The sequence below is a fragment of the Argentina silus genome, assembly GCF_951799395.1.
Source record: "Argentina silus genome assembly, chromosome: 18".
Lineage (NCBI taxonomy): Eukaryota > Metazoa > Chordata > Actinopteri > Argentiniformes > Argentinidae > Argentina > Argentina silus.
The window spans coordinates 9,731,781-9,757,334 of record NC_139672.1 but is presented as its reverse complement, the minus strand read 5'-3'; the positions used below and the strand labels follow the sequence as shown (position 1 = coordinate 9,757,334).

The 25,554-nt window shown below is 43.9% G+C and overlaps 2 protein-coding genes across 2 annotated transcripts; both read right to left on the bottom strand.

Moving 5' to 3' along the window:
* Positions 1-13,351: 13,351 nt before the first annotated feature.
* Positions 13,352-13,966, bottom strand: tmem275a (transmembrane protein 275a; the record flags this gene model as incomplete). The annotated part of the gene is made up of 1 exon (XM_083689600.1): positions 13,352-13,966. The coding sequence occupies one exon, from the start codon at positions 13,964-13,966 to the stop codon at positions 13,352-13,354; it is 615 nt and encodes a 204-aa protein (XP_083545726.1).
* A 4,807-nt stretch (positions 13,967-18,773) lies between these two features.
* Positions 18,774-24,303, bottom strand: kncn (kinocilin; the record flags this gene model as incomplete). The annotated part of the gene is made up of 5 exons (XM_083690335.1): positions 18,774-18,849; positions 19,887-19,992; positions 21,007-21,084; positions 21,293-21,361; positions 24,156-24,303. The coding sequence occupies 5 exons, from the start codon at positions 24,301-24,303 to the stop codon at positions 18,774-18,776; spliced, it is 477 nt and encodes a 158-aa protein (XP_083546461.1).
* Positions 24,304-25,554: the final 1,251 nt, after the last annotated feature.

The following is a 25,554-nucleotide window of genomic DNA, read 5'->3' as shown; positions in this document are numbered from 1 at the left end:
TAGATAACAGCATACCTCAAGGTGTTCTCAGGGATTCCTGAGGAGAAATGTTTTATTTCTCTGTCTACATAACTTTATGAGTGGTACCAAAATAATGCATTTTTCTTTTTAAAAGGCAGATATAATTTTGCGGGAGAGTTGATCCTACAGGGTAGTTTTTCAGGTTGTTTACTACTGTTGTTTACTATCATCCAAGGTTCACAGATTTTCGCCTTTCTTCTGTGTCTTTGAATCGTACGCGAGTGCAGAAATACAACAGCTAATGTCCAACACTGCAAGTCCATTTGGGGGGGGGGGGTATATATTATTATTAGGGAGGATGTTGTTTGGAAAATCTAACTCAATTTTGCAGCAGTGGCCAGTGGTGGCATATTTCCAACAAACTGTCCTTTTTGTTTCAACCAGTGTGTTGTACAATAACTAACAACATACACTCACCGAACTCTTTATTAGGAACACCTGTACACCTTCTCATGGTGGAGGTGGTGTAATGGTGTGGGGAATGTTTTCTTGGGCCCTTGATTCATGTCCTGAGACAAAGTGACTCTGTACAAATATAACTACTTTGACCTCAATCACTGACCTGCAGATGACCTGAAGTTTAGGAAAACATTTTATCTAACATTATAAACATTATAACTTTTGTTCTTTTGATGAAAGCCCCTAGAGCAGTAATCAGGAAGAAGGAATACGGCCTTGTTCTTGTGAAGAACTGTGATGAAGAGCTTCTTTATGTATACGTTATGTAACTAGGCTTTCAATAACCCTGAGAGAAAAGATATTCATCTGTAATGCCAAAAACAGCAGAGTTCTAAAGCTGTCATCTAATAGTGTACTCCAACTCCAGTCATCTGGTAAGATGAGATGACTTGGAATAGTCACACTAGTAACACTTTAAATCCCTACAGCTATTTATAGATGTTCAACAAATCAACAAACTCTTTCAGTTGATCAATGGTGATGATTCGTCATTCTTTTTTTAATTGAACCCCAAACCTGTTCATACTGCTTAAGTAATGGTTGATAGTTTAGTAAGGACATAGACTGCCTTACTTCCATTTTCAATATCCTGCATCCTTTATGCCAAGAAGAAAGAAGAAAGGGGTAACCCTGTGGTTTGTATATGTATAATATCTGAATAAATAAATAAAATCTGAAAAGAGTACCCTTCCCTTTAGCTGTTTAAACTGGTCCAGGAAAGGTCCCCCTCCCCAATGTAAACCATGATCATCTCAGTGTTTAAACCTCCCCCATGCAGCTCCTCTTCTTGTTTGGCTTGAGGAAAAAGAATGCGGGACAATGGGACAGCCTGATCTGTTTGCTTTGCAAGTATCCAAGCCCCCCGAGTTCATTAGCTGAATGACCTTGCCCGGACCGGACCATCCATGGGAGGAGATGAGAAGGAGGACACACCAACTGTAGGGGGGGGGAGGGGGGGGGGGGTGAGGACGACGACAACGTGACGCCATGTTGGGGCTGGTAGAGGGACAATCAGGCCAGGATGAAGAAGGGGGGGGGGGTTAGGGAAAGGGGATGGGGGAGGGGGGACAATGGCGAGGCTGTCCCCAGCAGGCCCCATGCCACCACATAAAGGCCTGATTATCCCCCCCTCTCCCACCCGTCCCTATTGGCTTGGCCCAGCCAAGTGGACAGACACTGAACCCTGTATATTCCCCTCTCTAGGTCCTTGGTCAGTACTGGAGACTCTCTTCTCCCCCCCCCCTCAGCTTAGGGCAGAGAGCAATTTGGGAGGTGTGTGGGTGGGGGAGGGAGAGGGGGGTGGTGGTGGTGGATTGGAGCTCTTGTTGTTCTGGAGAGCCACTGTGGGAAAGTCATTAAAGTGTAAAGCATCTCCCTTTTATTTCGTTCCGAGGGACTCCTGGAACTGGTAGAGGGATCCGATGAGGTTCGAGGGAGGATAATGAGTGGTGACACCGACTGGGCCACCCCCACGCTGCCTCGCACGCTGGTGCCCACTGACACCCGCTGCCATGGCAAAAAAAACCCAGTCTGTTCAACAACAAAAATCCAGCCTGTTTCATGGGCTTTCAGAGAAGAGAAGACCTTCTTCCGCTCCTCTACGGGTGGCCATCGTCACAAGCCATGTCTTAAATCAGTCTTTTCTTACAGCAGGAAGAGGGCCGTCAGACATTGAGGAGTGTGCTTGGTCGGTGTGTGTGTGTGTGTGTGTGTGTGTGTGTGTGGTGGAGGCTGTCGGTAGTAAAGCTGTGCACTGAGGGTATTTTATAACGCACCACACAGGGACTGACAGAGACAGAGTCCACCAAAGATCATTGAATCATCATTTATTTAGAAAAGGCCCTAGCAAGCACCGGTTACACAACCCAGGTGTCTGAGAATCCCGAGACGAGGACAGTTATTTAATCAGACTCCTGTTACTCCTGTTACTGTCACGTTATATATCAAATGCATATACTCTGCTATGTACTGTACATTTTGTACTGTACATTTTTAAATGTACTGTACATTTAGAATCAGGTATAGACAGTATACAGGCCTATTCTGTGGGATGTGCTATAATAAGAACTCAGATGTTAAAGTAGCTGTCCATTACACAATAACATAATCACACCATAAAGCTATTGTCGGTTCATGTATATTGCATATTTTACAGCTTATTTACTTTAATAGGTACTTACACTGCAAGGTAAAAGATTGTCGTGGCTGTGTGATATGTAATATGTAATGGATGATGAGGGTATACCCCTTGCTTGCAATTTAGAAATGGTTCACCTCATAGAGTTGGCAAAGTTCCACATGTGACCTATTACTTTCTCTTAATAAGCATACATTTACTTTTGCTGGTTCATATGGCTGAATGCTAATATGGTTTATTTGGATGTGGCAGCTATCTAACCTTGACAATTTGAGAATAAGTCAACCAACTCTCTATTTGACACACATAGCTAAAACTGGTCTGAAGCGGTCTGCTTCAGATGCATCAAATATGTTTTTTTCCCCTTCATTGTTGCCTCAGTTGTTTGAGTGATAGAGGCCTCTGCTGGGCTAGATGGGTACTGCACCTTGTTTATCGCATCCCTTCGCACCCCAGGAACATCAAACATGATTAGTACATTTTGTTCACAAAATGTTAACCAAACATTTGGTGGACTCTTCAATATAGAGACACAAACAACCAGACTCCCTTTATAACCCTTCACAACGGCATGAAACATTGCAACAGCGTTTACTTTCTTTGAATTCCACATATGTATATTTGAACAGATAAATATTAACATAGCACAGCTCTATTTTCGGTGGATGTATCGATCTATTTGAATAGGCTGTGCACTAGGAGGGAAGCAAACAATTTAGAGAACAAGTCAAAGACCCCATTTTGATATTAAAAAAGAAGAGAGGAAATAGCAGTTTCACAACCTCAGTGGATGATAGCAGTGTCTTACTGTGGCTGAATGGAGTGAATGGGATTGATTGGCTTGGGTAATGGCCCAACATAGGAAAGAACCCATTGATTTGTGGACAGGCAGCATCAATGGACGTTTGCACAACAGTTGACAGGCGAACACCTAGTCTCCGTGGTGCCATCATTATTTTTGCAGTGTCAGAGAGCGAGCAACATGTTTTTTTGTATCTTCCAGAAATACACTCTGTGCCTTTCCTCCTCCAACACGACAGTGTAGGCATATGTGTTTTTTTCTCTCTCTCTCTCTCCCAGAGCTCTGTGCTCTACACCTATAGACTGGGTGAAAAGGAGGTTATGTAATGGCCAGGGTACTTGAATAAACTGGTGTGTTTAATGGGAGTGAATGCAGTGGCTCAGAGGGGCTCAGTCTGGCGGGTGATGCATTGTAAGAGGTTGTTTGGTATTCAGAGCACTGGGGTATTAGTATTAAGACCCTCCACTGTTTTGATCAACATCCCTCCAGTATCTTTCCTCCCTGATCTGTAGGGGGGGGGGGGGGGGGGGGGGTTCTTTCTCCATGTCGCCACCAAAGAGCCATGTCGCCACCAAAGAGCCATGTCATGGAGACCCATAGCTGCAGGCTAGTAGCAGGATGTAGCCAGGCTCGTAAAGCGGCCTGCGCACTGTGGAAGTCCAAAATACACCCTCATCAAAACATCCTTTCTGACAGAGTTGGATCGTTTCCTACCATCACTGCACAGTGAAATATGCTAATCAAGGCAACTTGGTTCTAAATGAAAACATCATCGATATGCACAGTCAAATATGCTAATCAAGGCAGCCTGGTTCCAAATTAAAACATCATTTACATGCACCAGGCAGGCTGGTGGATGTAGAAAAAGGCTTGTTGTAATGCATGGGTATGGAATGAGGAATGGTATCAAACACACGATTTCTACCTCCACCAGCCTCCCCTGATATGCACAGTCACGTCAAGATAACTTGATTGATGAAATCATCGCGGTACTAAGGCTGAATGTTTTTACGTTGTTCATTTCGTGCATCGGTCATACATTCCACATACACTGATCAGACTTATTGATCTGTTTTTCCAGGCTAACCTATCGTCAACGATCGTTTTGTTGTCAGCTCTGCTCATTGACTGAATCTAAACCGTGTTATTCTTACTTTCTCAGACATCCCATTCACACAGGTGAGTACCCTTTACTGCGGTGATCCTCCGGATCATGTGGAAATGAAACGAAACAACCTTGTGGTTATAAACGTGTTTATTACCACTTGTATTCATTCATTCCTTGACAAAATAATCGATCAAATAATTTTCCTAGCTCCCTTAGAGAGAAAGACAATGTGATTGAAAAGCAATTGGCAATCGGCCGCCCGGTCTCACCCAGATGAATACAATCAAAAGAACACTCAAATGAAGTCAACCTAATATTTGGACATCTTTTAACTGTGTATGTTTGAGCTCAAGAAGAAGTCAGTCCACAGTCATGTTGAAGTCCCCCTTCTCCATAGGCTCTTTTGTGTAAAGCAGAATGAACTGGCTTATGGTTACATAACCATGTCTACTCTCATAGATCCTCAGAAGCTCGTCTTCCCTTAATCTCTTCTGCCTGATTACTCTCCGTCCCCCTCCTCTCCCTGACTCATTCAAACTGCTGGGTCTCTCTCTCGTAAACACACACACACACACACACACACACACACACACACAAACACACAGGGCATCAGAATCCAACTGCTGCGCTCCGGTTCAGAGCGGATTGAAAGAGCTAGGTTAGGTCCTCATCATCCTTCGGGGTGTGTGTGTGTGTGTGTGTGTGTGTGTGTGTGTGTGTGTGTGTGTGTGTGTGTGTGTGTGTTTGTTGTGTGGTTGCATGCTTGTGTGAGTGTATGTGATTGTGTGTGTGTGTGTGTGTGTGTTTGTTGTATGGTTGCATGCTTCTGTGAGTGTATGTGATTGTGTGTGTGTGTGTGTGTGTGTGTGTTTGTTGTATGGTTGCATGCTTGTGTGTGTGTGTGTGTGCGTGTGTGCGTGGGTGTGTACGGTATGCAGCCATATCTCATCATTTAATCTAGAGTATGTTTTCTTGAGACGACATATTTCATAGCTGTCTCTGGATTTGGCCAAACCCCAGAATCTACCACAGCTATTCTCTGTCGTTTCATTTGGGTTCCTGCTAAATACATATAGAAATGTTTGCCTATAGTCTGTGATGTTGTTCTTGGGCCCTTAATGCTCCCAGCTTTCAGAGTTCATCGATCGGCCCGGCATCTTCCCTTCATCACACGCTATCACCCGCTATCTATCTTTAACACACTCTGGAGGTTTGTTAGCTCGAGATAAAAGTCTATTATTACAGACCGTTATCGCCAAGCTGCACTGAGACATGTTAGAAATGATAAGGACAAAGCCTGTGTTATAAAAATTGTTTCTGACATCACTGTCATTTTAACCAGCAGGGAAAGGTGAGGGAATAACACGGTGGATGCTGTAAGTATTACTACAGTTCATGAATATGCATGGGTGGCACTGTTTAAGTTTAGCATGCTTGCTATGCCCTGTAGTAATTATACCTGATCTATCTGATACCCTGTAGTAGTATCAGACAGCAGACTGGGTCAAGGATAATGGTGGTCATAACTGCTGTTCCATAACAATCGTTTTCTTGCCTACGTCATTGCAATAAATAGCCCATCAAACAGTCAAATCACTCTTTCAACACGTGGGTTCTCACATTGATGCAGTGCATCGGTCTGTGTTCCCTCTTGTAAGAAAATAAAGGACAGTAACCACTTCTGTGTTTAAGGATTAAGGCAGCAGAGAAAGTCCATCCTCTGGGTCCAGCTGTGTGGTCGGTCTGAGCCAAGAACTGAGTTTTCCCTCAGCTCTTGTAGTGTTTTACCCCTTTGATTTATCACCCAGCCTGAAGCAGTATACAAATCATTACCATCTTTATGTCAAACCAACCTGTGTGTTAATTGGTTTGATAGTTCTTGTCACATCTAACTTGATTACTCGCCATCACTGGGTGTGGAGAAAAGCAGTTCCAAATGTTCGGCCTGATTACCACGTCTCCTAACAGTCTAAATCTTCGCTCTCCAGTAATGGATTAGACACAATCTCCCCTCAGATCATCAAAAGTCTAATTCCCTGAAGTCATCATCTCATTGAGACGGTTTAACGATCGTGTTTCGGTCAGTCTCGAATAAAAACACAGCCTGTAAATGTAATGGAGAGTGGATTTGCCTTAGCTCCCACGAGCTCATGTCCTAGGCTTCAGTTCAGTGGGCTAACACAGTGTTGTGGGACGCAGGAGACCCGGGTTCAAACCTCGTCAGAATCCAAAACCCAGAGAGTACAGCTTATATTTTCAGCAATCATTGGTCAGTGTTGTTGCCTTGGATAACTAAAAAAGCGACACTGGCAATCATCGACCCCTGACCCTTGACCTCTTTTACACAGTCATTGCCCTTGACCAACCAGTAGATGCATATACCTAGATAGACATAGCTATATCTTCAGGTGAGATTCACCCACAAAACCGTTCATCTTCCAGCTGGCTGTAAATCATTCTCCCACCAGCTGGCTGGTCATTTATGATGTTTTATAGCCTGTTGGCTCAATGTCAAGAGGTTAGAGGTTAGAAGATGCAGAAGGTGTGTGTGTGTGTGTGTGTGTGTGTGTGTGTGTGTGTGTCTGTGTGTCAGTGTGTGTGTGTGTGTGTGTGTGCGTGTGCATGTGTGTGTGTGTGTGTGTGTGTGAGAGACCAATGGCCCCAGAGTGAAATCTGTGGTGTTTTTGGTTATGGGCCATTAACCAGGAAACTCTGGAGGGGGGGAGAGGGGAGAGTGGGGTGAGAGTATTTAGTCCTTCTTGAGTTGTTTTCAAAAAGTAGGTCAAACCTGATATGTTACATATGTTATTGTTCTGTGGGTGAGAGGGAGGGGGGTGGGCGGGGTGGTGTGACATTTGACACACTTTTAAACCTACAGCCTTTCTACACATACTGTAGAAGTAGGTAGAAGTACATTGCTGTGTTCACTACGGTATGGGAGTATGGGGATAACCCTTATGTCCTGTAAGCTTACCTTCTTGCGAATCAGTGCTCGTTCGGCATTGTGGCTCCTGTCATTAAGAGTTACAGTACAGTTGATACAGAACAGGGGAGGCTGGTGGAGGTAGAAATCAGAGGATTTGAGGAATGGTACGGAACGGAATGAGGAATGGTATCAAACACGTGTGTTTGATACCATTCCTCATTCTGTTTGATACCATTCCTCATTCCGTTCCATGCATTACGATGAGCCCGTCCTCCGATGTCTACCTCCACCAGCCTCCCCTGATACAGAGTCACAGTTGATATATTATAGAGCCTTGGGCTGACTGCAAATGAGTGAAGTGTTGAAAATGTGGAAGACTGGCTCTTTGAAGTGTTTCTGATAAGGGCAAATCATCCCAGTCCTCTTTTATCAGTCTCCTAGCTCGCTCAGAAAGTAGGTCACTCAAAATCCAAGCCTCCGAAAAAAGGCTGCATCGTTCAAAATGTATTAGGGTCTCTTATTAGCATCTTTGTGTATGACAAAATGTTAGTCAATGCAATTTGTGCTTATCAGTTCAAATGGCCAATCGGAAAATCAACGACGACCATGGTGTAAAAGCACTGATGACATGGGGCGTAGCGTTATTTCATGGCGCAGCTGTCCGTCAGGTGAGGTGACGTCTTCCATAGCATTCAACAGTTGTGACATGGTTGCCCTGGCTATGAGAGTATGTTTTGTTTTGTGTGGTCCCCCCGCCCCCCCCCCCCCCGTCTGTCCCCCCCCCCCCCCAACCGCCACCCGCTCAGTCACTCTGTATGTAGCCTACCTACAGGGGGTTTGATGAACCAGGGACTCCCTGCCATGTTATATACTTGTACATGTTGTGGTAATTACCTCCAGGCAATACAAGCTGTATTGTATGTCATGTATTTCCATTTTTCATGCAGTAAATGGTTAAACTGACGTGTCCTGAATGAAATGTTGTAAGAAACTGTAGTTTGGTGCATCCATATTGCTCACAAAACAATGTGTTTGAAACAGTGACATCATGTGTAACAGCTTGGTCCACTGGTTGATGGTATTCATTTAGCCCAACCAGTGTTACAGCAGATTGCTAGTTCAACACAGCTGTTGTGCACTTAGATACAGTATACATACATACAGTCTGTTCGGCAGATATTAAAAAGCATCACTTAGAAATTAGAACAAAATCGTTGTCAATACTGATGAGAAGTAAACATGTATTCTACATGTGACATGTATTCTAACACTGACACACCCACTTTAACGTATACAGCACATAGCCGACTTACATGACACACACACTTGTTATGCTCTGCTGACACCTAGTGGCTCAATTTCAAGTTGCATTGTTACATAACTTTACCAATAAACGATAGGTACAATGACACTGCTGCCCTCGGGTGGCAATGAGTGTATATGGAGTCAGAAATAGAAATAGGAGGTTAAACGAGTGTTCAAAGACAGAGCTATGGTTTAGATCAGTGGTCTCAAACTCAACTTACCTGGGGGCCGCTGGAGGTAGAGTCTGGATGAGGCTGGGCCGCATCAAGTATTCCACAAAAAAAGGGTTTCAAGTATTTAAAAAAAAAAAAAAAGTACAACTGATCCAATCTTCTCAATCTTTATTAATAACAGTTCAGAACATAGGCTTCTCTTACCTACTCCTTGCTGCCAAAGACCTGGCAGCGCTTCCTCTTACATAGCTGAGCCACATTTGGCTTGAGGGAGGAAGCAATTGAGACCCTCAGTGTGGCTTGAAGATGCTCATCAGTACGTTTGGACCTGTACTTTGACTTATTAAAGTTCATGGTGGAGAAGAGCTTTTCACACAGATATGTGTTCCCAAAAAGGCACCCTTAAGGCGGGCTTTCCATTGTGATATATTTACATGTTTTTATCCCAATACCTGAGTATTTGGGATCTTATTTAGTATGCTCTTTCTATATATTCTGAGAGGGATTTGAAAACTTTATCATTGTTCATAGCTTTTTTGAGCACTTCGTTTTTCTTATCATTATTACATTTATCAATCGTGTTCTCTCTCAGGTGTTTATACCTTTCACATTCATAAATAAAGTGTTTTTCGGAATCACGTTTCAACCAAGTGACTAACGTTGCTAATTCGCGTAACTTGTCAACAAACACCATCGGAAGCTGTCAGAGCCTGAGCTATGGTAGCCCATAAGTGATAAAAAAAAATATATATATATATAAAACGCCCAGGGCAACGACTCGCCAAAAAGGTGCGTGTGAGAAAAACGCGCGGGCCGCACTAACACTAAACTTTGATGTCAAGTAGGGGCCCACAAAATATCGTCCCGCGGGCCGCGAGTTTGAGACCCCTGGTTTAGATACACATGTATTTAATACACACATGTATTTAATACACACATGTATTTAATATACACATGTATTTAAATTATACAATTTTTTCTGTTAATTAATTGTTTTAATGCACTCAGTTTTATGTGATTTGAGATTGTTCAAATGTAATCACTCTGACAGACTCTTGGCCAAAATTGATTATGATGTCACAATATCACTATGGACACATCATCATGTTTATGGTTCTAATGGAGTGTTGGCTTTCTCTTAACATTCAGAAGATCCCTGATAGTTTTACTGGCTGGTAATACTTTCTTGTTGCTCTCTAGTCATGAATGTATTCTGTCATATATTAGATGCTCAGTCGTTTTTCCCCTCTTTGAGGGTCGGTGCTGTTTGCCCACCTGGCACGCCAGGGACGGCTCCCTGCAAACACATGCTCAGCCTCTTGGTATCCTACGCTATCTTCGTGATAGCGGTGATCCTGGTCTTTGGTGTGATCCCTTTACTGGTCAGACCACTCATGAGGGTGACATCCCTCCTCTTCTGTCTGCTTAACCCCCTGAGGATCCTCTGGAGGCTGTTTCAAAAGCTCACCAGCAAGGGGCGAAAGAGAAAGCAGGGCATATGGTTGCCTCTCCCCAGTGATCGCCTCCCAACTGCAGCTAAGGTGCACCGGCGCAGAGGTCAAAGATACGCTGGCAGCTACCGAGGGCCCGTCTCAGTGCTCTACCTGAATCAGATAAACAACCAGGAACCTGAGACAGGGGATGGACACATAGTCGGTGGAAAGATCGATCCTCTGGTCAAGATGCAGAAGGACACTGGTCCTGTGGGCTCAGCCCAGGTCAGGGGTATAGGCCTGGGGGGACATGGGCACGGAGATGCCCCTACCTCCAGGACACCCCAGCGCAGCCCCAACGGGATCAACGTCAGGAAGGCTTCACGCCGCAGCAGCGGACATGGGCGGCGACGCCGGAGGAACCGCTGAAGCATGAACAGCAAACGGCCGTCACCAACTGTGCTTAATAACTCTCTCTGTACCGTCTGAGGACATTTATTTGTTATGCCTTCATAAATGTATTGCAATAAATAATGCAATATGGCTGTCTCTTTCTCTTCAGTCTCTCTGTAGTTGATAGGACTAGCCTAGGTATCTACAGTATTTCAAAATCAAACTGGACCCTTTGTCTGGATGTCATGTCATGTTCAGGGGAGGCTGGTGGAGGCAGAAATCGGAGGTTGGGCTCATTGTAATGCATGGAATGGGATGAGGAACGGTATCAAACGCGATTTCTACCTCCACCAGCCTCCCCTGATGTACAGTATGACCTGTCCGAATGGGTTTTACTAAACAGGTGTGTCCACACAGTAATTCTAGTTCCCACTGGATGTAACTAAGATGTAATGTACTATCTTTGAGAGTAAGGACAACACACTAATAACATGAAGTAATGTCATGTGTAGATAAAAGGGGGATCTTTCCGGTTGTGTACTGTATGAGCATTTCCTTTTATTGATCTTTTAGTATATTCACATGTATCACATGAATCATTTTCAAAGTAAGTAGATAGAATTTTCACCAAAATAATAAATAATTGGATAAGATGCTGTTCAAACTTAATAAGTACATTATTGAAATACATGGCCAACATTGATAAGTTTACATACATCTTGACAACATACATTTAAAACAAGGCCATTCCTTGGGCCTGTAAAACAAGCTCAAAAATCTCCTATGTCAAGGGCACGTCATCTCTCACACTTCAGAAAGTCTATAACATTTTCTCTTGCTCTGGGGAAAGTTGTTAAAAGTAATAAATTGCATTTGACCAATAAATCTCCCCTTCCATAAACGTCATTCTTCATTGAGGATACGGAGGGGAAATCATGCAATAAATGAAAAATATGGAACGTTAAACCACGAAGGCTTTCAAACATCCTACTCTAATGGTTTTCTGCAGACAGTGCCGCTACACAAAATAGCCCTCGTTGGTTTGATCCTGAGATCTCGGTCTAAGGCAGCATTCGTTTCAAATGGACTCTGGGATAGAATGTGTCTTCTTGGCCATATCGTAATGCATATTCATATTTTATATATATATATCGATATTATATGCTATAAAATTCCTTTGTATCGGCAGGTACGGTCACAGTGATGGGAAAAATACATAAGGGGTTGAAGTTCGCTTCTCACAGCAGAAACACAAGTAGGCCTTTATTGTATATCAAAACACTTGGCTGGAACATATCATCTCTAGTTGAGGTTGTACAGCATCATCAGTTGTTTAGTTAGTTCTGTATACAAAGTCAAAACATTTCTACCTTTTGAATCCAGATGAAGTCAGTTTACAACAAGATGAAGTGTCCATGTTAAAGGTCTACACCAAATGAAATGAGGTTGAAATTGCCACAGCAAGCCTTTACAGCAAGCTTTTAAAATCTATGTTTTGGCAAATTAAGGGTACATTTGGCAATAGTATCAGTCATTTTCAAACATACATTGATATGGCAGCATTATACTTCAACAAGATACCCCACATGGACACTTGGTTGTGTATGTATTCTGGAAAAAATGGCAGTGAACGCTTTGAACAGGAGTGGAAAAAAACCCTAATAGTCACAGTGTTGATGTTGGTGTGATTTCACTAAAGCAGAATTCCACAGTGATAAAGAACCAACGACCCACTGATGCTGCCAAGTTACCCAAACATACCCCTTATACAGTATCATCCACCACAAGATGCATTGTCTTGTCAATGAACAGAGTTTCATTAAGTCCATGAAGATTTGTCCATAAAAATAGGAGAGGAAATCTAAATATCAACAAAGTGACCTTAGTTTTGTAGTTACTGATCCTTTCCGATGAGATTATATTGCAAAATACCCCCTTGACCATTACATGTTAGTTTTTTGCTCCAAAATTCAAGGTCAGTGCAGCATATAATGCCAAATGTCATGTACCCATTTTACTGCTGGCAGGAGGAAACTTTCTGCCATTTTGTGTCAAACCTTTTAGCGATGGCAGAACAAAACAAAAATACATGTTCTCTTCGACCTGACCCTTCAGGGTGATCTAGTGAAATGTCTAACCACAAAGGTCTAGCAGCCTTTCAAAAAAGATGTGACATACATGCTTTGTGTTTTGCCCCTCGGGATTGGTGCAAGGAAAGTTCTAGGATTCTAAGAAATTCTGCTTTTTGTCCTCCATCTTGAAACAGTTTTATAATGCCCCATGTTTGAGAGAGAGAGCTGAAGGGAAAAGCTCTGAGGAGGTAGGAACATGAATAATACAAAAAAAAACAGTACAACATTACTTGGACGTTCCTTCAACGTTGTTGCATGCTAATTACTGGTTGGCTGCACAAAAACAAAAGCAAATAACAGCTCGGCTGACAGCTTTGTCATTACATGAAAAATGGCACTTCACAAAATGGCTTGACGCACACACTTTCTGATTACCCTCCATTCAGGAGCATATATTTACATTGTTAGCATTAGCAATCGCGCCTTAGCCAGAGGGCTCCAGCTCCAGTGGGTTAGCTTGTGCTAGGTAGTGACATCGTCACGTGGTAGGTTGAGCCTCACGGCCCCTCCCCCGGTGGAAGAGGCGGAGTAGCAGGCCGTGGCAGAAGCGGGGCCATTGGTCTCCATGGTGAAGAGCTTGCAGATCCCCGGAGGGGCGGGATCAGGTGGGTCCAGCTCGGGGCTAGACGCCCGGGACGAACCCGGCGAGGGCGTGGGGCTGAGCTGCACCGCCGTGGTGTCCTGTAGAGTGTGCTCGCTCGTCTCGATCTCGAACGTGGCTCCTCCGCCCACCCCGCCACGCCCCATCATGCCCATGCTCCTCCCGCCCACCTTGGCCCGCCGCGAGCCCTGGGCGGGTGGCAGACGGCTACACACACAACACGCCCCGAAAAAGGAAAATGCCACCAACAGCAGGATGGGGCCTATAATGATGGGCGGGTTGGCACTGGGCACCAGGGTGCTGAAGGCGAATGCACCCACCAGGGTGATGTTGATGCCCGCCAGCATGATACACAGGCCGCACGCGCAGCACAGCGCCGGGGAGGGCAGGCCATGGGGGCGGGACGTCCTCTTCTTCTTCTTGTTTGGCTCCTTCTTGGGCACGGGAGTGCTGGAGCTCCTGTCAGTGACGACCATGTCTTCCTCTCCTCTCCTTCTCAAGGCTGCTTCCTTCCTCTCTAGCCTTCAGCCGGGAGCGTTCCCCATGGCAACAGACCGCCGAGGGAGGCCATCTTTGGTGTTGATGAATCACAGTGAGAGAACACCTGTATCCGAGAGAGAGAGCAACATATGAAACTGTTATTCGATACGTTCAGATAAGTCCTGACTTACACAAGGAAAGATTCGAATTACAGAGTACACTGTCAAACCGCTTTAGTTCTGAGTGACACAAGATTTGAATTGACAGCAGAGAAGTGGACAGAACAAATAGTTTAGTAACGGTGATGTAACACTTTCCAACTGCGCTGAACTTCAACATCAGTGATCATTGTAAATTGCAATGTATTGTCTCTTGGGCAGAGCACTTAAACACAATTGAACAGCTAGTGCATAGGCTCATTGAATAGGCTCATCATCTAAAGAGCCCTCAGTGATGAAGCACATGTGGTTGTCCACTTGACCCTGGCCCTCTGGGTAATGTGGATATACAACACTCCCTCCCCCGTCACTGCTCGTGTCTCCACATGACCTTCTTCTGTGTACTTTGCTCCTCTGAATAATCAACTACAATTCCGATGACCAGTGACCAGTGCAAATGTATTGTTTCTGATGTAGGCAGTACAGTATGTGCGAATAGTCTTCATGAATATATAGAATATGCGCATATGCTATAGCCTATGTATGTTGATGGAAATAACATTGTATCTTTGACTGTAGGCAGGCATGAAATTGTGTGTGCATGGGTGTGAAAGTGAGAATTGAAATGGGCCTGTCAAATAAAAGAAAACGTAGGCCTATGACCAGTCACCAAATCCTGTCAGTGAATTCAAAGGAAACGACTTAGGCCTATCAGCAATTCAAACGATTTATGGATTTTATGATTTATTTGTTGAAGCAGCCTGTGTGTGTGTGTGTGTGTGTGTGTGTGTGTGTGTGTGTGTGTGTGTGTGTGTGTGTGTAGGCCTGATTTACAGCGTTTACAACCGTTGTTCATTCATGCAAGGCAAGCAAGTGAGTAGGCTTGAATTGCTGAACCTGGAACCAAAGCCAATGCCATTTTCATTCATCAGACACCCCCTCAAAAGCAATCACATACGCAGTCCTAAAGAATATACGGCATGGTGGTAAAAAAATAAAATAAAATGAAGCTGTATGTAATACAGCTATGTTACCAAATGACTGAGGACACAAATAAATGTATGTATTCAAGCCTTAATTGGGCATTGTTATAAAACGCGCGCTGAAATCTCGAAGAAATGTAGTCACTGAACTGTGTTACGTTCGAATGATGGTTTCAGCACTTAATCTTACCCTTTGTACTGACGCTCTGCATTGAAGATCTCTGAATTATATGTCCAATCGGATTGTCATCCCTAATCCCGTTCGATTTAGGATGTCCAGGTTGGAAGTCCGGGCAAATGCCAAAAGGGGAATCTTCGGCAGGGACAGGGTTTTACAGGTTCGTTCCCTCTGAGTACCAGAGACAGCGTCTCCATTAAATCAAAAGGGAATATTACAACCTAGGCCAGTCGACGTAAAACATCTGTGGAAAAACCTCACTCACACTGGCATTTATGTCATCCCTGACATATGGACGTGTGTAACACTGAACACTCAAACACACGCATTAGTCTACAAGCCTATGAAAACAGGACCATATTGTCTGGCAACAATAACTGTGCCAATGATGCATTAAGTGCATCTGTATAAAAAATCATCTGCGAATATCGCCTTCATCGTCTTTGCTCAAATGCGCGGGGTCCTCTGTGGGTAAAATGATCATACATTTCGTTCTGTCAGTTCTTCAGTGAATTCACACTCGAGGGTAAGTAACAGGTAGTCTTCTTCATATACAGTCTTTTAAAAGTCGTTATAACCCAGTTGTTTTCTCAGAGCTTTGGCATACCCCCCGCTCTTGACTGAGCAGCAGTACGTGTAAGATGCTGAATGCTTTGCGTTCCATGCACCCCGCGCCTCCCCGTTATGAAGCATGGTAAACCGGAGGGGGGAGGGCTTGGGGTGGAAGATAAATGACGAGGTGTTGGGGAGGGGGGGGGCTATCTACGTGTGGACAGCTACCCGGTGCTGAAACTAGCCGGGCAGAAAGCGCATTCATTATTTAAAGTGCGTAAACTGCAACTGACGTTGCGTACTGTTAACAATTGCACCTTTAGGATGACTTCTGACTGGCTAGGCACGAGGATAAGTTTTATTCTTATGGAATGTTTTTCAGACATCTTTTGTGTCATCTGGATTTAAAAGTGTTTCAGGTGAAAGATCAGTCTTTTTTTTTTTCATTTCAGAGGGTCTCCTCCTATCATTACGTACCTGAGAGGATGGAGTGCGCCAATAAGTGCAGCGATCAGAATGACTGTCCAGGCGGTCCTTGTGGTTATTACAGGGCCTTACAACCAGTTGATTTATACCTGACAATGACCGAACCCAGCGACACCTGGAAAGCCTATGGGTCCCCAGAGAAAGTGATGAAAGGTTTGTCATCCTGTAACCTGGAAACAGCAGTAGCCCCCAGTCCCAAACACCATATAAATGCATTTTGAAATGGCGTTGTTATCCCATTAGCATGATGACATTCTCAATATGAATGAAGGGAATAGAAGCCTGTTCTCAATTGGATTCTCGATCTTATGTTGATCTGTGCTTGTGATGATTTTGTGGTAGTAACACCTTCAGAATGTGTTTTTCAAGAAATAACTACAGAGGTCAATAGGAAATACAACGTGATTAAATTGTGAAATGATCTTTCTAAATTCCGAGTTACCTTTCATCCTTGTTCTTACAACCATTGTATAAAGTGCCCTGCGTAAGTCATGGGACAGAGAAGCATTTTTTCATCTTTCGGCTCGACACACCAAACTTTTGGATATTACATCAAACAATTCATATGAGGATGACTGCGGTACAGGCCTGGCAGAGCATCACCAGAGAAGATACCCGGTGTCTGGTGGGGTCAATGGGTTGCAGACTTCAGGCAGTTATTGCATGCAAAGTATTGTCTACCAAATACTAAACATGATTGCTGAATTTGGACATTTGATAAATCTGTCCCATTACTTTTTGGTACCCTGAAATATGTGGGGGGACTATACATAAAAAGTGTTGTCATTTCTAAATGGTGAAACCAATCTGTACACAAATACCATCAAATAAAAGCATATGAATTGTTTGATTTAAGATCCAAACTTTTGGAGTGTAGAGCGAAAAGAAGAAAAGAAAATGCTTCACTGACCCATTACTTATGCAGGGCATTGTATTTTTTATTCAGTGAAGAATTAATTGTAACCTTGTCAGGAGCCGTAGTGTTGCAGCCTACCACCGTACTCACTACTCAGCTGAAACTTTGTTGTCATGGTTAAGGTTTAACTAGGTCTCCTGCCATGGTGAAGTTATCATGGTAGAGAGCCTAAAGCCCTAAAATGATCAGCAGAGAGGCAGCGTGGACAAACTGTGTGTGTGTACAATATCAGACCACGTCATGCTGTACATCTGCAGAGCAGCGCGTTCCCCCCACGCCGCTACCCATGCAGCTGCCACTCGGCCCTGCGCTCTCCTGAATATCAACGCACCGCGTTTCACCGCGGGGTGCGTTGTGGTGTGTGTGTGTGTGTGTGCGTAGGGGGTGGGGGGGATGGGTGGAAGGGAAGGGTGGAAGGGAAGGGTGGGGTGTGTGTGTGTGTGTGTGTGTGTGTGTGTGTGTGTGTGTGTGTGTGTGTGCGTGTGTGTATGTGTGCGTGTGTGTGTCTGTGTCTGTGTCTGTGTGTGTGCATGTTAGGTAGTGTTTAGTCATAAATGTTAGTGTGGAGAGGTTATTATGGTGTCTCATACAACGACTGAGGGGTCTATATAGGGACTCGCTCATCATGTCCTAGTGAAGATAATCATCTCCTGATTGTTTCATTGCTGTGTGTGATGAGTTGACCTACTTTGCAGGGCTAGAATTTACTTTCAAATGTGGGGTGAATCACTTCAATGACCCGTATTACCCCGCTCTCTCTTGAACAATGATTACTATAGTTGTTTACTTGTATGAGATGTTACATTTGAAAAATTTTGAAAATCTACAGAATGAATATGGGATAAAAGAGAGACCTGAGGAAAAGTGGGTTTAATTTATTTCTCTCGGTAGTCATGAGGCAGATCAGGATGACGTTGTTGATGTCATTACAGCTTTCTCTCTCTCTTTCTCCCTCATCTCTCCTCTTTTGCTTTTTTTTTCCAGCTGCCCCCATAACTCTCTTAATCCATCCTTCACTTCCTTTCATACATTCTGAGGAGACGAACGAATTCCTACTTAAATCGTTTGTCTATATTTAGGACAAGGATGGCACTGTTGTTGTCTGTGTTTGCCTACATTGTTTTTCATTCTTGAAATAGTTAGAGAAAAAAGTTGATTTAATTTTTTTTTAAAAAGCAGTTGAAAAATTCAAGTTGAACGTTGATGCCAGTCAGTCAAGTATAAGACACTGGAAAAATATCTGCTTTCATTCCCTTCATTCTTTTCTTTCGCTCGATGGAGTGATGATGAACTTACAATGGTGATTTCAAGTTTAATGTTTGAAAAGGTCAACAGTTGAAGGCTATATTGTCCACAATAGTGTCATATCAACATGTTCAACGATCCTATGTATATCATTCTACAATGTTTCCTTTTTGTTTGTTTGTTTTGTTGACTATTGATTATACTATCCCATAGGTTACCACACTTCTCAGTGTGAAGTAATAAAACCTTGCGTCTATAACCGTCGGCTGTTAGTGTCTGTGGACATCACGGGAGGTCTGCATCGGTAGGGGGCTGCTTTAACTTCCGTCTGGACAAGATGTCAGGCATGTCTGAGGATGTCCTGCAATAGAGGAGCATGTGAGGAGAGGTCACGATTAATAGGAATAGTTGCATTATCCACAGGTGTGTGTTGTGTGTGTGTGTGTGTGTGTGTGTGTGTGTGTGTGTGTGTGTGTGTGTGTGTGTGTGAGTGTGTGCGTGTGTGTGTGTGTGTTTCATCACCAAACTAGATCAGACATGCATGTCCTGCAAGGTTGATGAATGACAGAGTCAGACATTAATGAAATCAGGGGTCTCGGTTTCCATGGAAACAGCATCCAGTGCAACGTGCTCCTTTGGTTATGAAAAGGAAGAGATGTCTCACACTTTTGGGAAAGTGGACTTCTTCTATTCTAATTGGCTCAAAAAAAAGAAGAAAAAAAAGCCTTTGGTTTTTGTACTTAACTCTTTTTACAGGAATATAAATGAACACACACCTCAATGGGAAATGTCTTCTAGGTATCAACACAAATATTGTTCTGTACTTAATTGGGTTTCCTATCTCCATTGACAGGACCATATCTCGCCGTTGCTTTACTATCGACATTAAAAGCTGTTTACGTCCTCTAATCTCCTCCTTTCATGATAGCGAAAATGCTATTACGAGAAGGTCACACACATGACAACCACACAGCAACGCGGCAGCTACTGAGCCTGCCTACGGACTCATCTCACGGAGCAATCTCCCAAACACATTACCCCAGATGATGCTATTAGCATTCATATGGTCCCGGCAGACGCTGTCACGCAGCTCTGAGTGAATTGAGTGAGAGACGAGAAGGAGCACAGACAGCCTAGCAGGCTGCAATCCCAAACATTCCATTACTCTGGAATGCCACAGAGTCAGAGCTGGCTGTTAAGGGGCATCGTCACCCTGCCGTGTATGAAATAAGAACCTGATTAGATTCACATCTGTGGGCTTTTCCCAAGAAACGCAGTGACACAGAAAGATGCGTAATTCCGATTTGGCAAAGCTTGTGTGTGCTGAATGTTCTTGTGTGCATGTGCATGTGTGTGTCTGTCTGTCTGTCTGTCTGTCTGTCTGTCTGTCTGTCTCACCCCTCGTCAGGCGAGGCCTCGGCCACAGCTCCGGCCTCCACAAACGTCCCCATCCGACTCTCCATCCGACTCTTGGAGCGCTCCAGGTTCATCTGGCTCTGAGTTGCTACCGGGAAAAAGACAAAGTGTATTATACATAATATTATTATGAAATGTCAAAAGTGAAGCAGGGACAATAATCTTAGCCTAAGAAGACCCCAGACAGAATCATAGGATCATCTATGCAGTGCAGGGGAAGCTGCTGAAGGTAGAAATCGGAGGACAGACTCATTGTAGTGCATGTAATACATGTGTGTTTGATACCATTCCTCATTCCATTCCATGCATTAGAATGAGCCCGTCCTCTGATTTCTGCCTCCACCAGCCTCTCCTGATGTAGTGGCTTGCTTCGATGGCTATAGCCTTTTCATCTGTACACACTGTTGTATATTATAACAGATGAACTGCTGTGGGTAAGTGACTGCTGTATGGTGCAACATCCCTGAGATATACTGTGGCTCTCTCCAGCTTGATTGCTGCCGTTCAAAGCAATTGTGTGTGTGTGCGTGCGTGCGTGCGTGCGTGCGTGCGTGCGTGCGTGCGTGCGTGCGTGCGTGCGTGCGTGCGTACGTGGCTCTAATTTAATGGATATGCTCTCTCATCACCGGCTCTATGGGCATTCATAAACATCATAACCAGCCCTGGCCCTTTAGAGTTGATAGGCTCTATATTCTGCCTTTGAAGAGTTCAGAGTCAGGTGCTCGGTTTGAATACCCTGGAAATGTGTTCTTCCTTCCTCCCTTCCTCGAAGAAATCACTGATCTGAAATGACTTGTTTGGTGAAAGCAGTGCAGCGGGAAGCTTGCTTTGACTCATCCCATCACTTTAGATCAGAGGTTACTACAAGAAAGAGAGGAAAAAAGGACACTCTACATCTCTAAAGCATTAGAACTAGATTTCTGTCAAGGGGTCAATGTTAGAAATTCCTGACATAAAAATTGCCCATTGTGAAGATGTATTTTTTTAATTTTTTTTTTTTTTAATTTGAATGAGATGATTGAACAGTTTTTGGTCAGGAGAGAGTAGGCATATGTATGAGTTGAGCCCAAAAAAACTACAAACATGGCCGTGCAACATTTACCTTCTCGTTGCAGTGTCTCTGCCGGTTGCTCGGGGGCAGGGTTGGCTGGCAGACCTGTAGGATGCACTCTGAAGTTCCCTGTGAAAGAAAGGATACATGACTTTATCATGATGCCTCCTGGCAGAGCTCCAGATCCAAAATTTGCTGTTCTCAATATACAGTATCTTCAGCAAAACAAACCCATCATATCAGTGGGTGTACCAATGGTCCAAGTAAGATTCTAAAATATAAATCCCTGAATGGATATCCTTACATGCAAATCCAAAATGAAAGAGTGATCACTTACCAAAGGTGGGGATAAAGTGGGTAATGTTGAGCCAGGCTTTAATGAAGGGGTAGACAGAGATGAGCATGCCTGGAACACAAAAACAATGATTGAATCGGTTGAATAATGTCAGCTGACAGTAGTTTAGCTGTATAGCTTGTATGTAAAACAGCTAACTTTCAAGAGGAGGCTAGTGCTCTTTATTTATTATTATTTAAATGTGTTCATTTATTGGCTAGCCTCATTGAGTGGTTCAGATTTGTTTCATTGGCAAAGTTTAAATGTCCTCCTCCCTCTTCACTGTAAACTTCAATGAAGAACAGATGGCTTGTTTTTTTGAGCATGCTCCATATTGAGTATCATAATAGAATAGGTGCTCAAATAACAAATGGGAGATAAACAGAAGTGAATGAAACAATGATGTGGATGCCCGCATAAACTCACATACACTGGGGAGACACGAGGCAGATCTCATTAAAATGAAATTACATTTTCGTCGAGTGGCTCCACAAACAGAGTAAAATGAGTATCTCTCTCTGCTCACGCATATTTAGTTTTCTGGCAAGCTGCTGACTTCATTTAAAAGCGTTTTTGTGAAACATTTGGATTCAAATGGATGTTTATGCCCTCTGCTAAAATACGCAAGATTCCATATGATGCCAGGAATCATAGGATAGGATAGAATTGGTGGAGTTTTCTGTTTCATGGAGATCCACACACTCTGCAATGTTGCAGACAAATATTTTCTGTTTCTTATGTTTCTCCATATTTTAAAGGAATTAAAAAGTACTACTTTTATACAAATTGCTATAATAATGTATTCAAAGCATACATGCAGATCTTTTTTGGAGAACGGGATTTGTGATAACTGGATCAATGTTCTCTGTGTTGGCAATCCCCGACCAGGACTTGAGAATCCATCAAAACAGCACTACCCTCAGGCTGGTCATAGTTATTGATTCCCCCTTATGAGCCAGCGTTGGCATTAAACACTGGCAGGTCTGGGGAGGGGGAGGGTGGGGGTGGGGTGGGGGGTGTGTGCGGTGTGTGTGTGTGTGTGGGGGGGGGGGGGGGGGGGTGGTGGCTATGACTCATGTCTGTGTGCCTGAACATCTTGCCACCAAGCTGCAACAGGAGTGAAAAGATCTTAGCAAGAACACTCAGTTCAGAAACCAACCACATCAGTGGGTCCACAGTACAGCACAGTACGGCATTGAGAAAAGTGCCACCATGGCACTTTTTTTTACATGTGTGCTGTGGGTTATTTCTAAGTGAATATGGAATGTGATGATGAAGTGGTTGAAGCAATTACTGCTGTAAATAAACAGATACTGTAAGACTACTGTGAGAAGAACATCAGAGTCCCGAGAAAAGCTGTACTCCCATTTCATCAAACGCTTAGGGTAAAGTCCAACCAAATGCATAGGCAAAGTGGTACCCCCATATAAAATAATTTGATATGGTCTGCAATATAGATCAAAAGCCAGCCTCATGCTTTTACTCTTTGACGCTGTGCTTCATAAAATCCCTGGGGTGAAGTGGAACACCCTGCTTCCCATGCTATCAACCTCTGTCTTCGATTACATCAACATATCAAATGATTCTGGGGTATGTTTGAGAATGAAAGTGAATGGAAAATGCTATGGGCCACTGATCATTCACACACAAATACTTGGCATATGTTTGACATTGCTGGCCTTATACAGCACATCTGAGAAAGGCTGGCTCCTTTTAAACTTAACATGGAGGTCAATCTCTTTTAAAATATCTACCAGGGGAGGCTGGTGGAGGTAGAAATCGGAGGACAGGCTCATTGTAATGCATAGAATGGAATGAGGAAAGGTATCAAACACGTTTGATATGATTCCTCATTCCATTCCTTCCATGCATTCCAATGAGCCTATTTTCCGATTTCCTCCCCTCCTACAGTGCCTTCGGAAAGTATTCAGACCCCTTCACTTTTTCCACATTTTGTTGTGCTATAGACTCAATTTAAAATTGATTAAATTAAAAGAATTTGCCATCAATCCACAGACAACACCCCAGAATGACAAAGCAAAAACAGGTTTTTAGACATTTCTGGAAATGTATTCAAATTGAAATACAGAAATACCTCATGTACATAAGTATTCAGACCCTTTGCTGTGACACTCTTAAAATGAGCTAAAATGCAAAAATGTCATCAACAAATCACTCAATAAGTTGAATTGAGTCCATCTTAATGCAAGGATAATAGTTCATGTCATATTGGAATGAATATCTTTGTTTTTATAGGGTCTTCAAAAAACGTGTTTTCGCTTTGTCATTCTGGGGTATTGTGTGTGGATTGATGACAAATTCTTTTTAATTGAATCCATTTTAAATTGAATCACACACAACACAACAAAATGTGGAAAAGTGAAGGGGTCTGAATACTTCCTGAAGGCACTGTATATACAGTGTCAACTTCTCAGTATAAAATCTCTGTGTCATAGCTGTCAGAATTATCAACTGAAACAACAATTTAATTATGAGAAGAGGTTCTCAATGTTCCGAAAGTTGGAGAGGCGGGTGTATACATGTTGTCAAGATAGAACACAGTGATTAGGCAAGAGACATTAAACATGTATGAGGGTTTAATCTGTTCTCTGTTGAAAAAAAAAAAAAAGCAACTTGAGGTGGCAGCACCAAGATGCACTAGTTTCAATTTCAGGACTTTAAAAGCTACCTGTAGTTATCTACAAAGTTTCCATACAGCATCTGATACCATGAATACCAATAATAAAAAATGTTCAATGTGTGCCTGTCTGCAAGTGTCATAGGCATATAAAACAACACAACTCATACAGAACCACTAACCATTTGAACCAAAACATAGGTTGAGTCCTGTACAGGAGGTACTCACCCAGCCCCCCCGCGCCCAGAAAGATGCCCCCCACCGCATCGGCATCACACTCCCGGGACACCCCGATGATGATGCACCCCGCCACGATGCTGAGCAGGGACGAGCCCACCCGCAGGCCGTGGTACTGATTGATGCTGACTGCGTTCATCCGGCAGGTGGAGAGGACCCCCCCCCACCCGCCGTGCGATGCCCAGGTCCTAGACGCGCACAGGTAGGGCACACAGACTGGCACTGCCAACACACACACACTGTCCTTGACTTGTGCCTTTAGACCCACCAGCAATACCTGTGCCAGCACCACCAGCTATGGAAGCAACAGTGCCCCTCGACCACTCTCACTCTCACTCTCACTGTCACAGAGACATTTTCACTGCCAGTCAGCCAGCCAGCCAGCCAGTCATCCAGCCAGTCATCCAGCCAGTCATCCAGCCAGCGTCTCTGACGCTCTCGGCTGCTCGAGACTCCTCATGCATCTTTAAACACGGAGCTCTGGTTTCCCTTTGCCACTGAAGATTAAAAAGCCTGCTTCATTCACTCTCAAGGACAGGGATACAGTCTACAAATCTGATCGCAGCCTCCTGCTTGCCTCCACCCCTCAGGGGAATACTAAAGAGGCCGTAGTCAGGTAATTAGGACTACATTGAGAGTGGTCATCACACTCGCTCATCCCTGTAACGCTGGAGGGAGAGTGAGTGAAAGTGGTCATAGTGGCCTCTTCATCTCCAATGGGAGCTTATTTAGTAAAGGGCAGCTGTGGCAACAATAAATTCACAGTCACACACAGTACAGCTCTCCGTACAGGCCCTGACACATGAACTGCATGTGTTCAGACTGAGATGAAGGTAGCATGCCTTGTGATAGGGATGTTTGATGGGTGAGAGTGTGTGTGTGTGTGTGTGTGTGTGTGTGTGTGTGTGTATGTGTGTGTGTGTGTGTGTGTGTGTGTGTGTGTGTTTCTGTGTGTGTGTGTGTGTGTCTGTGTGTGTGTGTGTGAGTGTGTGTGTGTGAATGAGAGAGAGAGAGAGAGAGAGAGAGGGGGGGAGGTTGATAGAGAAAGGGAGGGGAAAGAGAGAGCGACAGACAGACAGAGTCAGAGAGAGAGAGAGAGAGAGAGAGATAGATAGATAGATAGATAGATAGACAAGCTGCTACAGCTAGCTATTGGTGTGGTGTGCAAGCTTGAGGGGAATGTGTAATGAAAGGTTCGGAGAGTCCTCTGCGGTCGAGGCCCGAGGCTGTCCACAAAGGCCCGCAGTTGCCATAGGAATAGCATATCCATGGCAACAGAGGGAGAAGAGGGTGAACGGGATTAACACCGGCGAGTTGGGTAACAAATGAAGTTATCGGGGAGAGAGAAGAAACAGTGACACATTGCCTGTTCATGCTGTAGCCCATTTTT